This window comes from Neoarius graeffei, chromosome 17, assembly GCF_027579695.1.
Source record: "Neoarius graeffei isolate fNeoGra1 chromosome 17, fNeoGra1.pri, whole genome shotgun sequence".
Taxonomy (NCBI): Eukaryota; Metazoa; Chordata; class Actinopteri; order Siluriformes; family Ariidae; genus Neoarius; species Neoarius graeffei.
Window position 1 is genome coordinate 29436166 of NC_083585.1, and position 16856 is coordinate 29453021.

A 16856-nucleotide genomic window follows, 5' to 3' on the forward strand; every position below is an offset into this window, starting at 1 on the left:
GAGGCCGGTTCTGGTCCATTACAAAGGAATAACCTTAAAAAAATGGAATGGATCAGTTTGAAAGAATTTGAAATTTTCTTTCTTTGAGAAAGAGAAAATTCTTATTTCGTCTACTTTGACAAAATATCTTCAATTTTATGTTACAGTTTCTGATCTGGGGCGGCGCGGTGGTGTAGTGGTTAGCGCTATCGCCTCACAGCAAGAAGGTCCAGGTTCAAGCCCCGTGGCGAGCGAGGGCCTTTCTGTGTGGAGTTTGCATGTTCTCCCCACGTCTGCATGGGTTTCCTCCGGGTGCTCCGGTTTCCCCCACAGTCCAAAGACATGCAGGTTAGGTTAACTGGTGACTCTAAATTGACCGTAGGTGTGAATGTGAGTGTGAATGGTTGTCTGTGTCTATGTGTCAGCCCTGTGATGACCTGGCGACTTGTCCAGGGTGTACCCCGCCTTTCGCCCGTAGTCAGCTGGGATAGGCTCCAGCTTGCCTGCGACCCTGTAGAACAGGATAAAGTGGCTAGATGAGATGAGTTTCTGATCTAGGTCTTAGGATATCACCGGATTGTTTTTAAAACAGTGGAATGTCTTTGGACGCGAAAATCGAGACTCGCCGGAGACTTCTGGAAAAGGTGAGTTGGCCCCTTTAAAAGCTTATTCTTCTTACTAAAATTATATAAATAAATTATATAAAATTCATAATAAAAATATAAAAGCAATAGTTATAATGATTAGTCACAGGCATACAGCAGGTTACACCATTAGCAGAGCTGGTCAAAACAAATAATTGCATGTCAGTTCATGTTGACTCTCTTCCTGGTGTGAAGACTCTCAGGGACCTGAGATCTATTTTTTCTCCAGTCACAAATCTCCTCATAAGGACACAATGTGCATTTCCAGGCCTCTTCTATATCCACCCCCTTGGGCTCTCTCTGTCCTCTCCAGTATTCCAGATAACCTTGAAGCTCTGCCCTCAGCTGGGACTCGTCAAATTGCACCAGCATGGTGCCAATGAGGCTGCTACAGCCCTGGTGACAGTATTCCAGCTGGAGCACATCAACACATGGCAGATCAGAGCAGGACAATGTGAGGAGGAACGCATCCAGCAGTTCACCAAAGGTGACTACGTTTATCCCAACGTTTGAGGCGAGAGTTATGACCTCAGTTCCAAGAGCTAGGGAGGCTTCGAGTTTGAGGTGCTTCAGAATGTGTTCTTTCTTCACTTCCCCTCTGACCAGTGCATCAAACAGAAGCTTATACAAGCCCACCTAAAACAAATACACACACAGAAAAGACAGTCAACAGAGCAAACACAGGCAATGTGAGAAATGCAACAGGATAGAAGCTAACAGTGTCTATCTGTGAAGACTTTCAGTAATCCAGATAACTTTCAATGTCAATTATTAGATGTTTGGTGGCTTTTCTAGACACAGTAACAATACTGAGCCTAACTCAGAATTGTATCTTGGACCTTCCTCCATGTTATTTTATATTCTTGTTCATGTGCACGTTCCTCTTCAAATCAAATCACAGGATTTCAAAAAGGTTCAAATCTCCACGCTGGGATGATCATTGAGAAGCGCTGGCTTTGTGTCCTTTTATTGATTTGGACATATGTTTGTTGTCATTATATTGCTGAAAGAGCCATATATAGACAAGTCAAAACCTCCTGCAGGAGCCAATAAACCAGGTCACTGGCTAAAACGTCCTCGGACATGGAGGAATTCATGAGGTCATCAATTCTTCACAACAATCCCTGGTCAACCAAAGAACAGTCCCAAAGCATCAAAGATCCACCAACAGATTTTATATTTTTTTATTAGTGCTTGTCCTTGTGTATACAAGTGGTCCACTTTATTCAACAAACAAGCTGATGATAGGCTTGGCCAAATTTAACTTTGGTCTCACCTGACCACAACACATGGTTCCAGTCATAGTTAAGCAGACTGCTCTTAGGAATGGCTTATTTAATGCAACCCTTTCAAAGACCGTGTGGTTTGGTGGTAGAGGTGGCATCTAGAAGCTGGTTTTGAAACTGAGGAATCAACTAAATTCTCCAGTTCAGAACCTGTCATCTTTGGGTTCCTCTTTATCTTCTTTACTTTTCTCCTCACTGTGTATTAAAGCAGTATGCTCAGGCATCATCTACCTGGTAAATATTCAACAGTTCCAGGCTACTCAAACTTTCTTCTGGTTTTGATTATGCTTCATTTTATTTAATTGCTTGTCATGTAACAATCAAAGTCCTTCCCATGTCACATCAGGTGGCACCGATCTCCGTTTCCATAGCCCTTGTCCTTGCGCCTATTACATAGCTAGGGTTACAGTGGGGGGCTGGTCCTCTGGTAACCACAAGAGTTTGATTCCCTACTCACATCTGTATTGCAGCGTGCCTCACCAGATGGCAGTAGGTACCATTTTTATGATGTTCTTTGCTATGACCTGACCACCAGTAGAACTCGATCTCCTGGTCAAGAGGTGGACACGCTAACCGCTAGGCCAACTTGTGGCTGCTTTTCCTATATATTCATATCAATTACCTGTCTCTTTAACATTGAAACTCTTATTTTCCCCATGACAATAAATCCATCCATCCATTATCCGTAACCGCTTATCCTGTGCAGGGTTGCGGGAAAGCTGGAGCCTATCCCACTGACTATGGGTGAGAGGCAGGGTACACCCTGGACAAGTCACCAGATCACCACAGGGCCGACACATAGAGACAAACAACCATTCACACTCACATTCACACCTACGGTCAATTTAGAGCCACCAATTAGCCCAACCTGCATGTCTTTGGACTGTGGGGGAAACCCATGCAGACACGGGGAGAACATGCAAACTCCACACAGAAAGACCCCCATCAGCCACTGGGCTCGAACCCAGGACCTTCTTGCTGTGAGGCAACATGATAATACAGTAGATGACAACCAGATTTTACACGTGTCCAACCTCATAGTTAGAGATTCTGGAAACTAAGAACACTGAATTTTCATCAAGGATTTAAATATTCTTCAGAGGTGTCAAATTTGCCACATACAGTATGCTCTGAATAAAAATCTCATCTCATCTCATTATCTCTAGCCGCTTTATCCTTCTACAGGGTCGCAGGCAAGCTGGAGCCTATCCCAGCTGACTACGGGCGAAAGGCGGGGTACACCCTGGACAAGTCGCCAGGTCATCACAGGGCTGACACATAGACACAGACAACCATTCACACTCACATTCACACCTACGGTCAATTTAGAGTCACCAGTTAGCCTAACCTGCATGTCTTTGGACTGTGGGGGAAACCGGAGCACCCGGAGGAAACCCACACGGACACGGGGAGAACATGCAAACTCCACACAGAAAGGCCCTCGCCGGCCACGGGGCTCGAACCCGGACCTTCTTGCTGTGAGGCGACAGTGCTAACCACTACACCACCGTGCCGCCCTGAATAAAAATATTAAATTATTTAAAATAGAACAGAGAAATGCTGAGTAGTTACACAAATCTGTTGATTGGATATTTTGAATCATTCTTCGTGATGTTTATATCTAATTTACACAATCACTTTACCGATTCTGGGGCGGCACGGTGGTGTAGTGGTTAGCGCTGTCGCCTCACAGCAAGAAGGTCCTGGGTTCGAGCCCCGGGGCCGGCGAGGGCCTTTCTGTGCGGAGTTTGCATGTTCTCCCCGTGTCCGCGTGGGTTTCCTCCGGGTGCTCCGGTTTCCCCCACAGTCCAAAGACATGCAGGTTAGGTTAACTGGTGACTCTAAATTGACCGTAGGTGTGAATGTGAGTGTGAATGGTTGTCTGTGTCTATGTGTCAGCCCTGTGATGACCTGGCGACTTGTCCAGGGTGTACCCCGCCTTTCGCCCGTAGTCAGCTGGGATAGGCTCCAGCTTGCCTGCGACCCTGTAGAAGGATAAAGCGGCTAGAGATAATGAGATGAGATGGGAGACTTTACCGATTCTGTTGAAGGGTGACTATAATTCTGTTGGAGTTGAAGGGATTTACAGCATGGCAGGTCAGTTTAAGAAGAAAGAAAGGTTGTGGGAAAGAAAATATTTCACACACCTGAAAGCGATGGCCGAGAGCCTGGGCAGCACCAGGTAGAGAGTTGTGTTTGCGAGTCTTCAGCTCCTTCAATACCAGCTCCCCCTTCTGGTTATAACTCAGTTCATCAATGACGCCCTTAAGATACACACCTTCTACCACACCGAACACTGGGAACTCACGCACACACTGCCCTGAAGCCCCATAAAAAAAATAAAAATGTTTGAACATACAAGATAGCAACCTAAATCAACATTTCATGTTTAATAGTAATTACTTCTTGCTTTCGATTTACCTGTCTCTAAACTCGGAATCATGTTTAACATGTTGATCAGGCTAACGGCCACAACATCCTCATGGGTTTGAGTATTAATCGGGACGACCTCATGGACCTCCAGCTCTGTGTGAATATAGATATACTGTATAGATCACATATACTACTAGGCTATGATGTCACATTACAGAAATATACATATCAATTAAAAAAAAAAGAGCTATGCTAAATGCTGCCATTTTTCACCTCTTGCGAGATGAATGCTTGCACCGGTCTGCACCTCAATTCGCTCTTTATCTTTTTTCCTGATTTGGGGTCTGAGGAAGCCATACACAACTTTCTTCTGACACCAGGTCTGCTCAGACAGCAGGCTGACACTCAGGTAACGCTTCCCGAAACGCAAAGGAGGGACACGGTCGTCCTCAGCATCTCTCTTCCTTTTCACACCCGTCTCCTCGTTTCTTTTAACAGGGCTCTGATTTAACTTCTCCACAGAGCTGCAAATCAGGACAGAGAACTTGAGACACTTATCTTTTCTCTCAACACAGCAGGTTTGTTTAATCAAATCATTATCAGGATGTTAAAGGTGCAGTAAGGTTTCCATTTTTTTTTAACCTGTAACTACCATGTAATTTGAAATGTACCTTGGAAATTTGCCATACAATAGATCTCGCTACTTTATTCATTTTGGACTGGTTTACATTTTTCTAGCCATGAAATTATCTACGTCCCCAGGTCCACTCTGCTGTGCAGAGTATTAAAAGGGATCTCGCAAGGAATAAGTGGTTTCCGAAAAAGGGGTGGGGTCAGTTGCGTGGAAAGGGAAGGCTGGTCAGTGCAATGGCAATTTCGTTGCATTTGTAATTCATCTTACAGGTAACAGAGGGCTCTAAAAATGACAAAGTGCTCCTTTTACAGTAAGGATAGCTTGGAATTGTACAAGACCAACTGTTCAGGAGAGGATCTGAAAACCCAAAGAATCTTTCCATTTGCAGTATACAAATATGGTACAACCAAATTTTGAGCTGCATGTGTGAATACAATCCACTCCCATATGTCAAATAATACGTTTTTCACTTGACTTTGGGGCGGCACGGTGGTGTAGTGGTTAGCACTGTTGCCTCACAGCAAGATGATCCTGGGTTCAAGCCCAGCAGCCGACAAGGGCCTTTCTGTGTGGAGTTTGCATGTTCTCCCCGTGTCTGCATGGGTTTCCCCCACAGAGTCCAAAGACATGCAGGTTAGGCTAATTGGTGGCTCTAAATTGACTGTAGGTGTGAGTGTGAATGGTTGTTTGTCTCTGTGTCAGCCCTGCAATGACCTGGCAACTTGTCCAGGGTGTACCCTGCCTCTCACCCATAGTCAGCTGGGATAGGCTCCAGCTTGCCCACGACCCTGCACAGGATAAGCGGCTACAGATAATGGATGGAAGGGACTTGACTTTGTTTTAAGTTTTACAAGCCAGACTAAATGTGAATATTTAGTCTGGCTTTAGACATTTCCGAAGGGTGTGGGTAGGGACAACCCGTTGTCTTTCAAACTGTCTCTGTGCGTATAGGCCAACGCTCTGACCAATCAGCGCAACAGTGACTGTGACGTAGTCAGAGCGACAGAAAGCAGTGGGGGAGACCTTGAAATAAATAATTTTTCAAAATGCGTATTAATTAATAAACAGGTTCTAGATATTAAGAAGTTTGGAGTCTGTACCACATACTTAACTCTTTTTTTTCCCCCAAGTGTTTTTCAAGGGTTTGCTTAAAGGGATAGTTCGGGATTTTTGACATGAATCTATATGGTATCCCCGTCAGCAGTGTCGTGCATCCACACTGACTTACCCCCGACAGTGTTCTGTGAGCCTAGATATTGTACAGTGTTGGTCAGTGCACAAGTAGTTCCGGCAGGTTTCCTGGGGTCTGCAAAGTAACACGTTTTTCTTCTCAAAACAGCTCGTGTTCGAATGAGTGATTTATTAGCATAACAAAACCCTTGTAGTCCAAAAAGTCACACCTTGTAATTGCTTGGGGCTACTTTCTCTCAATAGCGATCAGTGCGCGCTGTCACTGTTAACAGTTGTGTGCGAGCTAGCCAACAACTTTCATTAGTTGTTCGACAGTGTTTAGCAGCAGCAAATTGCTTTCCTCCTCAGTATACAAGTGCGCTTCCATGGCAGGGACAAAGAAACTACCACTGCTGCCTATGTAGTGCCCTATTTATACAAATAGGAGTCATTCAGGATTCAGCCATGACATGGAGCAAAAACATGGGTGAATCCTGAATGACTCCTATTTGTATAAATAGGGCACTACATAGGCAGCAGTGGTAGTTTCTTTGTCCCTGCCATGGAAGCGCACTTGTATACTGAGGAGGAAAGCAATTTGCTGCTGCTAAACACTGTCGAACAACTAATGAAAGTTGTTGGCTAGCTCGCACACAACTGTTAACAGTGACAGCGCGCACTGATCGCTATTGAGAGAAAGTAGCCCCAAGCAATTACAAGGTGTGACTTTTTGGACTACAAGGGTTTTGTTATGCTAATAAATCACTCATTCGAACACGAGCTGTTTTGAGAAGAAAAACGTGTTACTTTGCAGACCCCAGGAAACCTGCCGGAACTACTTGTGCACTGACCAACACTGTACAATATCTAGGCTCACAGAACACTGTCGGGGGTAAGTCAGTGTGGATGCACGACACTGCTGACGGGGATACCATATAGATTCATGTCAAAAATCCCGAACTATCCCTTTAAACTGTTTTTGAGTTTTTATTTTTATTTAGTGGTGTTTGGTGAAATAATTTCCCTTAAATTTAAAATAACGGGAAAATAAGAAACAATCAAAAAGTAATGTTTCAAAGCTGTTTATTAATTCTTCGTACTGCACAAACTAGCCCCATCCTTTTGGCTACGAGCGGAGCCAGCTGGTAGATCAGACTTTTGCCATAGCCGGTCGGCAAAACAGCGAAACGTCCTTCTTGAAAAGGAATGAGCGGAGAGCCTCTTCCTGCTCATGTTTCAACGAAAACTCCAAGTCTAATTCTTCTAAAACTGATTCCAAAGCGGAGTCAAACGAGCGCTGTTCACTAGCCGTAGCCATCTTTCCTGTTGTGCTTTCTCCAGCGTCACGCAGCCTTGTCGTCACTCCTGCAAAAGCCCGCCCAAAGAATCCAAACAAAAACCTTGCGTTGTGATTGGCGGGCACGATTTGATGCCCGGGGTGTTTTGTTGATATGGTGCGAGGCTAGACCCACTCGTAGGCAAAAATATTTTTGGCCGCTAGGTGGGTGGGTCTAGTTTACTAGGCTAGGGGAAAGCTATTGATATTGTCTGTAGAGTAATAATAATAATAATACACAAGTGAATACAACAAAAAATACTGTATATAAAAGGTTTAACTTTAACTGAAAGACTTCTCTTCAACTCAAATCAAAAAAGTTTTTTTAAAGCTTATTTAAATAAATAAGCAATACATTCATATTAAATAAATGCTTCATCCTGGTTATGGTCAGTGTGGATCTGGCCTATTCTGGGAACACTGGCCAAACACCGGCCAAACACCGGGAAACCACCCTGAATGAGATGCCGGTCTATTGCAGGGCATGCACAAACAAACATTCACACCCAATGGTTAAGCCAATCCACCTACTGATATGTTTTTGAGAGGTGGGAGGAAACACACAGACATGCTAAAGAGAAGAAACATGCTAAACTCCATACAGAAATTAACACAAGCTCAGGATCCAAATGGGACTCTGGATCTGTGAGATGGCAATGCTACCTCCTGTACCACAATGCCATCCTAAATAAATGATCTATCATTTAAATAACATCAATATAAACAGTAAAAGGGTGGAACAACCAGCAACCATTTTAAAAATATTTTGCTCACAGCAAAAGGGACATGTAATTGAACAATCTGCATTTGGGCAGAAACTGGCCTGTGTGAGAATAAACCTGTTGTGCTAAAACCATCCACAAAATAAGATTCAATCCTTGGCAGGGACTTGAGAGTGAAAAGATCCTATGCACTGTTTATTGGCTCTAAAAGTTCCTGTCTATATCCTTCTAAGAGCAAATATCATATCGGATGCAGAATTAAAAATAATAATAATTACACCAGAATCATAATTATTTGTGTGTGTGTGTGTGTGTGTGTGTAGACACACATTTCTTTACATGTGCCTAAGACTTTTGCACAGTACTGTATATTTATTTTACATACACAAAAAGGTTTTGTAAATGACAGTGACTTACGTGTGTGGTGATGCTGTGAAAGTGACGGGACTATTATTCTGAGTGTCTCCACTTGTGGCACCAGAGCTGGGTGGCTGAGAGGAATCTTCTGAGATTTTACAAACACAGTCAAAGGGCAAGAACTGAAACAAGTTTGTTGTAGTAACAAGATCAATGTACAGTGGTGCTTGAAATTTTGTGAACCCTTTAGAATTGTCTATATTTCTGCATAAATATGACCTAAAACATCATCAGATTTTCACACAAGTCCTAAAAATAGATAAAGAGAACCCAGTTAAACAAATGAGACAAAAATATGATACTTGGTCATTTATTTATTGAGGAAAATGATCCAATATTACATATCTGTGAGTGGCAAAAGTATGTGAACCTCTAGGATTAGCAGTTAATTTGAAGGTGAAATTAGAGTCAGGTGTTTTCAATCAATGGGATGACAATCAGGTGTGAGTGGGCACCCTGTTTTATTTAAAGAACAGGGATCTATCAAAGTCTGATCTTCGCAACACACGTTTGTGGAAGTGTATCATGGCACGAACAAAGGAGATTTCTGAGGACCTCAAAAAAAAAAAAAAAGTGTTGTTGATGCTCATCAGGCTGGAAAAGGTTACAAAACCATCTCTAAAGAGTTTGGACTCCACCAATCCACAGTCAGACAGATTGTGTACAAATGGAGGAAATTCAAGACCATTGTTACCCTCCCCAGGAGTGGTCGACCAACAAAGATCGCTCCAAGAGCAAGGCATGTAATAGTTGACAAGGTCACAAAGGACCCCAGGGTAACTTCTAAGCAACTGAAGGCCTCTCTCACATCGGCTAATGTTCATGAGTACACCATCAGGAGAACACTGGACAACAATGGTGTGCATGGCAGGGTTGCATGGAGAAAGCCACTGCTCTCCAAAAAGAACATTGCTGCTCGTCTGCAGTTTGCTAAAGATCACGTGGACAAGCCAGAAGGCTATTGAAAAAAATGTTTTGTGGACGAATGAGACCAAAATAGAACTTTTTGGTTTAAATGAGAAGCGTTATGTTTGGAGAAAGGAAAAACACTGCATTCCAGCATAAGAACCTTATCCCATCTGTGAAGCATGGTGGTGGTTTGGGCCTGTTTTGCTGCATCTGGGCCAGGACGGCTTGCTATCATTGATGGAACAATGAATTCTGAATTATACCAGAGAATTCTAAAGGAAAATGTCAGGACATCTGTCCATGAACTGAGGCTACATCCACACGACAACGGCAACGAGATGTTATTTAAAAATATATCGCGTCCAAATGGGCAACAATCAGTAAAATATCAGGTCCATATGGCAACGCAACGCTTGCTGAAAACGATGCAATACACATGCCACACCTCTAGGGGCGCTGTAAGACGGTCCCTTCGGAGACACCAGAACAATAGAAGTAAGGACGCATGCGCATAAACTATTATGCGCGAGACTTCATATTAGCCACAAAGTCAGGAAAATCTGTTCGTAAAATTACATTATAATGACCAAATACAATGAAAAGTATTTTTCCAGTCTCACCTGTGAAAGGTAATCCCATGTGATCTCGTTTGGACGGCAAACCTGTTGGTACAGTTAAACGCAGCTAATCTTTATTCTCCGCTTTGACCTCTCCAAAATGGCGGCGAGGATGACATGATTCTACGCGGAAGGCGGCGTCTTTAATGGTCCGGAATAAATTGAATGATACACGTTGATGGATTAATTTGTTGTTTCTCACCTGTGAAAGGTAATCCCATATGATCTCGTTTGGACAGTAAACCTGTTGGTACAGTTAAACGCAGCACATGAATCTTTATTCTCCGCTTTGACCTATCCAATATGGCGACGAGGATGATGTATGATTCTACGCGGAAGGCGGCGTCTTTAATGGTCCGGAATAAATTGAACGATACACGTTGATGGATTAATTTCTTCTACGCCCTTTTTGAGGAATGTATTGTAGGACTTAAACCCACATCTGAAGAGGTAAGATCGCTCCTTTTTTTTCCCCTATTTTTGCTGGCGGGATTGACTCTGCCCTAAGGGCAGAGTCTCTCTCTCTCTCTCACTTTGCACCATTACACAATAAATATTCACAGTGAAAATATTTTGTAAGCACGTTTCATGAACTAAGTTATAGGATTTGTTGACAACTCGCATCGAGTTCGTTACACTTCTACCCAGCGTGAAGCACTCACAGTCATGTGGTTGTGACGTCATCGTAAACAAATCCGTTCTACTCATCCAGACGACTTCACAACGGCAACGTTGCCAGATCTTTCCACTCTGGAACCCGTTCTCAAAAAGATTGCGTTTCGGGCACCCAAAACGCCGGTGCCGTGTGGACGCCAGGCCTAAACGATAAGCAATTGTATCAGAGTCACCTGAATCCGTTGCCGTGTGGACAGGGCCTGAGTCTCAAGAGAAGGTGGGTCATGCAGCAAGACAACGACCCTAAGCACACAAGTCGTTCTACCAAAGAATGGTTAAAGAAGAATAAAGTTAATGTTTTGGAATGGCCATGTCAAAATCCTGACCTTAATCCAATTGAAATGATGTGGAAGGACCTGAAGCGAGCAGTTCATGTGAGGAAACCCACCAACATCCCAGAGTTGAAGCTGTTCTGTACGGAGGAACGGGCTAAAATTCCTCCAAGCCGGTGTGCAGGACTGATCAACAGTTACCGCAAACGTTTAGTTGCAGTTATTGCTGCACAAGGGGGTCACACCAGATACCACTCACAGATATGTAATATTGGATCATTTTCCTCAATAAATAAATGACCAAGTATAATATTTTTTGTCTCATTTGTTTAACTGGGTTCTCTTTATCTACTTTTAGGACTTGTGTGAAAATCTGATGATGTTTTAGGTCATATTTATACAGAAAAATAGAAAATTCTAAAGGGTTCACAAACTTTCAAGCACCACTGTATTTCTTTAAGCTTTTTAATACGGTTTAAACAGTGGTAAATAACACAAGTTGTTTGGATGTGGGACGATCTGGGCAAGACTGATAAGTGCAACTGAATAAAATAAAACAACTTTTAAAAAAAAAAAAAGGTTTCACAACAGCGATCACGTGAGTAGTCCTACAAAATGGTGCACCAGCGCCATCTTGCGTTTAGACAGATTCATTATAATTTACTCATTGCACGACTTGTTTGTTTGTTTACCTCCTGGGAATAAGCAAACAGATTTGTTATTTACCGATGCAGAAATGTTCTGACTGGAGATCCAGGAGTTCAGAGTCACTGATGCCGTCCCAGTCCCAGTCTGTCTCTCTCTCTCCTTCCTCCTCCATCACCACATTCCCGTGACGTAATACCGCACGCACTTAAAAATAAACGACGCACTGGACATCTGTGGAAAGAAATATTTAAAAATTAGATATTATTACACCATTACTGTGATATTTGAAATGCCTCGTGGTGAAATGTTTAATGTCTCCCATTTTGCGTTCCAGTGTTTATACTCAACTGTTCGCCTGGGTCTTGTCCAGACTTCGCCCGGTTTAAGACACGCCCACATACTATAAGGGGCGTGCGTGTGAGTCTCAGGATCTGGCCGCCATCTTACCACTCACACCGCGTGTATTTGTTTTGTGTGTTAGTGTAAACCGCCGTATCCGATCAAATTTGCCTCAAGAAGAATATCTCCTGCCTTCCCCCCCCCCCCCCTTTCATTACCTCCTCTTATTTTCTCAACTTCACCCACATTCCTGATATATCTGTATAGCACTCCCCTTCACTGTTATTGTTTTTTTCCCTTTTCCAGTTCAGTTTCTGATCTTTTTTTAACTGCTATTTTATTGCTTTAATTTTATGGAGATTATTTCAGGGTTTTGTTTGTTTGTTTGTTTTTGTACAGGAACTCATATCCGATGCCCTCCGGGAAATAAACCATTGACTGGGAAATATGACCAACCCTGTTTTAAGAGTACTTAACCTCCTAAGGCCCAAGCTGTTTTTTTACATGCATTTTTTTATTTCTCTTTGCTATTTGGGCTTATTAGAACCTGATTAGAATAAAAACTAAGCATCATCTTTTGATAAGATGTACTTTTAGAGAAAAAGTATGTCCACATATGTGGGTTCTTGTTCCGAATTTCTAAAAAGTGCTGTTCACGCATGTGACCGCTAAGCCCTAGGAGGTTAATATACTTGCACTCAATTTAAACTGAAATCATGCCCATTTTGTCAGTTTGTGTTGGGTGTGACACGATGATCTACACTGTCAATTGTGCTTAGCCTTAGGTAAATGAAAAATAACCACTGACCAAACTAGAATAGGTGGCACAGTGGTTAGCACTGTTGCCTCACGACAAGAAGGTTCTTGGTTCAAACCCAGCGACTGATGAGGGCCTTTCTGTGTAGAGTTTGCATGTTCTCCCCGTGTCTGCGTGGGTTTCCTCCTACAGTCCAAAGATATGCAGGTTAGATTAATTGGTGTCTCTAAATTGACCTTGAGTGTGAATGGTTGTGTCAGCCCTGTGATGAGCTGGGTGTCCAGGGTGTACCCTGCCTCTCGCCCATGGTCAGCTGGGATAGACTCCAACTTGCCCCCCATGGGATAAGTGGCTACAGATAAAACAAAAACTAGAATAATGTCTTTTTATTTGCATCCCTCACTGCTGTTTCTGCCCAAGGCTATGGTCCTTCTTTCAGTTAGGCTCCTGAAGCTAATTTACTCCATTTTTCTTTCTGAATTTGAGCCATTGAGCTCTCACATTCAATATCAAACACGCCAAAGGGCTTTGATCTAGTCTGGGACATTTCCATCAAAAATCCATCACCGTGTTCAACCCAGATATCAATGTCAGATTTAAACAAAAGCAGACAAAGATTTTCTGGGGGTTTTATTTTTTACTCTTGCAATCATAAAATGCAATAGGGGCACCACACAGGTGTTAAAATGAGCACATTATCAATACTCTCAAGTGAAATGTCAGTCCACAACCTTTGACTTGACGTTTTTCTCACCAGCTACATAAATAACTCGTCCAGTTTTGTGTAGCTTCCAGTAGCCTAAATAACCGCGCCACCATGTGAGTGGTAAGATGGCGGCCAGTTGGCTTTACTCAGATGAGCCTATGAGCTCAGTAGGGCTAATCAATTTACAGCTGATAGCAACTTCCGCTAGCCTGTCACGCTACAATCATGTGAGGCTAAGATGAGATAAGACAGCTTATTATACCACAAGAGGAAATTTACACTGTTATAGCAGCAAAATATATAAAGAAAAGTGAAGGAGTAGTGCAAAAGTACGAAGTATACAAAACAGGATATATAAAGAAAAATTGAGACACTTTTAAAAAATTAAATTTGCATAAGTTTACCTTACATATGTTTATATAAGTATAAATTTGGTGATGTTTTAAAAATTCTGCCTTAATTCAATCTGAATGCAAGAGTTTAACTGAGGTGACATGCAAATTACAAATGCCCAGGGGAGGAGAGAGGGAAAAAAACAAAACTCAACTTTCTAGATGGAGTTTGAAGTGAGTCAGGTTTCTTATACCGGTTTTATTCTCAACAGTTCACGTGTTTATATAGGCCATTATGAAAAAGTCTACTTATACTTCAAATATTATGTTTTGCTGTGACTGTAATAACATCAGGTGTTATTTTATAATCACAGAGCCCATTAAAATTCACAATGAACACTTCAACAGGGTTTAATGGCGCGTTTTATTCTTACCTCTAGGGGGCGATAAAGAGTTACAGCCAAGTTCATGGTTGGTTTGCTTGTCCATTTGAAAAGTGCTAACCTCACTGCTTACAATATAATTCATATCAGTTATGCTTTGAAGCCTGCATATTAAAATCAGATTGATTTATATAAAAAACCCAAACATTTAATTTTGATTTCAGTCTGAACTTTAATAAAATCAAAGATTAAAATCAATGGTGAACAGCTGAATAAGGCACAGCTGAAGTACTCATGTACAGTCAAAACACTTAAAGCTTTAAATAAATATACTGCAGTGATTTTATATATCTATACATGACTAAGCTGAAGCACTGAAAAAGATAATTAATTGATCATATTAAAAGTTAAGGGCAGAACTTCCACTCAAGTAAAACATGTAACTTTTGCATATTTACACAATGTCCATGTTACCACAATAAATTAGGTTTGTAAATCTACATATTTCAGTTTAAGATAAGCCTGCTACTATTTGCCTTTTGTTGCACTTACATACTTTACTTCAATGGAAATTCTGCCCTTAATATAAATACATTGAGCCATGAATTGAGTTCTCAATTGATCATTGCAAAAAAAAAAAAAAAAAAAGCTGCAAGTTCTGCAATTCAGAACATGCAACACTTCAGTTCCTCTCAGAATAAGCCTTTATCTTCCTCATTCTGGCTGCAACAGTGCACTTTAAAAAAGAAGTTTTAAAAAGCTAAAATCAAAATCAGTTTTATATTCTTGATGCAAAATGTATTTAAAAAACCTGAATAGATAACGTGAACAGAGGGAAAGGGGAAAAAAAAAGTTAAGCCCAAATGTGAACTTACAGTAGTAGCCATAGACAACCTCCATCAGCCTATTCGACTGGATCTTGTTTCAGGCATCCATATACCTGTTCTCACCTACATGACTGTGCAACACTTCACACCATCCCACACCTCAAGAAAACCATTACAGATTGAGGCATGTAACGTTTGAATTTTGAGGTTGGACATCAGTGAAAACCTAGCATGGACACACCATTAAGTAAAATTCTGAACATTTGTAATATGTTGAAATGAGTGCAACGCTTTCATGCCTTTCCTGTTTCATCACCATGTTTCACTGACAGCTCTTCTGGTTTTTTCAGAGCATGGTACCACTACATGAACAAAACTTTCATCAAGTGACAGATCACTGAGCAGAATCTTAAAACCAACAGGATTGCAAGCATTACATAGAATAGGTAATACATCTGTATAGCCGTAACATTAAAACCCATCCAAACCTCCAGATGCTCCACCCATCTAAAAACATGCTAATTAAACCATTAACAGACAGTTTGGCAATTCCACCCATCCAGTTCTAAATACCCTCAATGGTGAACATGGTTTTTAGGAAATAAAGATGGATACAGCTTGTTCACATTTCTCCCAAAAAGACTCTTCCTTCAACATTGATTGGTCTTACACTCAGACACCTCTAGTTCCACACTGGACAGGAAGCGCTTGGCCAACTTGTGTTCATCATAGCTGAGCTGTGTGGTGTACAGGGTCCTGGCGTGTTTGGGGTACACGATGGTGGTGCTCCGGTAGCGCTGCACCCGCTGACGGGGTTCAAACTCCAACTGGGTCTTATATCTCCTCCACGTGCTCTCTGAGATAGCCATGATGGTCTGGCTGCACAACTCCAGGCCAAAACCTGTGGGCTGTAAACACACATCCTGGATGTAGTGACGATCTGAGTCATAGCGCACTGATGCTGTGTATCTGAAATGATAAGAGGTAGCAGTTCAGTGCATGTTTAATTGATCGCACAACCTAAAAGCAAAAAGTGTACAAAGCTTCAGTCAGCTGAAGTCAAATGAGCATCACCTTAATACTTTTGGGGGCAGAGGATCAAGTTCAATTCCTTCACCATAGGAAAATGGGTGCAATTGTGAAACACGCCTAACATGCTTAAGAGGACCCTGGAAGAAAAATGGCAGGACATTTGTTTTTCCATTTTTGATATGAAAACAAGAGGCATAGATAATTGGAGATACAACCAGTAACATGTCTTAACACAAGTGCACTCTATTCAATGAAGGATCATATGCAAATCATGACATAGGCCTAAAATGAATCAGTAGCTTGAACTGGAAAGTGTCAAATCCAATTCAGCATGTCAGCCTGATAGTTTAATTCAATTTTATTTGTATAGTATTTTAGCAACTCTTTGAGCATATTCAGTATGAGCATCATAGTCTGATTACAGCAGCACCAAGTCTATAGTATCCAGTTGAAGTTATCCAATGAAGACTTGACTCAGTATTAAAATCAGTACATCCATTTTAGTAGAACAAATTCCCTGGTAAAAAGATGCATATTAAAATCTACAAAAAAAAGTGTCCTCTTTGGGGTTCCATCCCACCAACAAGGAAAATAACAGCTTGGTACCTTTGAGACTGTACTGCACATAATGCAATGTTTAAATAGTGGTTTTAAACGCCTAAGCTATTAATAGCAGGATTAAAATGTTAGAGAGGTACTCATTAAAATCCAAGTATTGTAGTAAAATGTTAATTATTAACAGAATGAAGTGGCCCAGATGAGTGGTTAAAGACTTGGGCTACTGGATGGAAGGTTGTG

At 41.8% G+C, this 16856-nt stretch overlaps 2 protein-coding genes across 2 annotated transcripts in view; both read right to left on the bottom strand.

The window, feature by feature from the left end:
• Positions 1–701: 701 nt before the first annotated feature.
• On the bottom strand, positions 702–12071 carry exo5 (exonuclease 5). The gene is made up of 7 exons (XM_060943968.1): positions 12031–12071; positions 11761–11913; positions 8562–8649; positions 4556–4806; positions 4331–4435; positions 4057–4229; positions 702–1259 (listed from the first exon to the last, which is right to left on the bottom strand). The coding sequence occupies exons 2-7, from the start codon at positions 11852–11854 to the stop codon at positions 786–788; spliced, it is 1185 nt and encodes a 394-aa protein (XP_060799951.1). The 5' UTR covers positions 11855–11913; positions 12031–12071; the 3' UTR covers positions 702–785.
• Positions 12072–14246: 2175 nt separating this feature from the next.
• The window catches only part of rflnb (refilin B), a 3596-nt gene continuing 986 nt past the window's right edge, over positions 14247–16856 (bottom strand). The window contains exons 2-3 of the mRNA XM_060898071.1: positions 16101–16195; positions 14247–15995 (exon numbers count right to left, since the gene is read on the bottom strand). Coding sequence (XP_060754054.1) covers positions 15677–15995; positions 16101–16195 — 414 coding nt within the window. The 3' untranslated portion in view covers positions 14247–15676. The remainder of the gene's footprint in view (positions 15996–16100; positions 16196–16856) is intronic.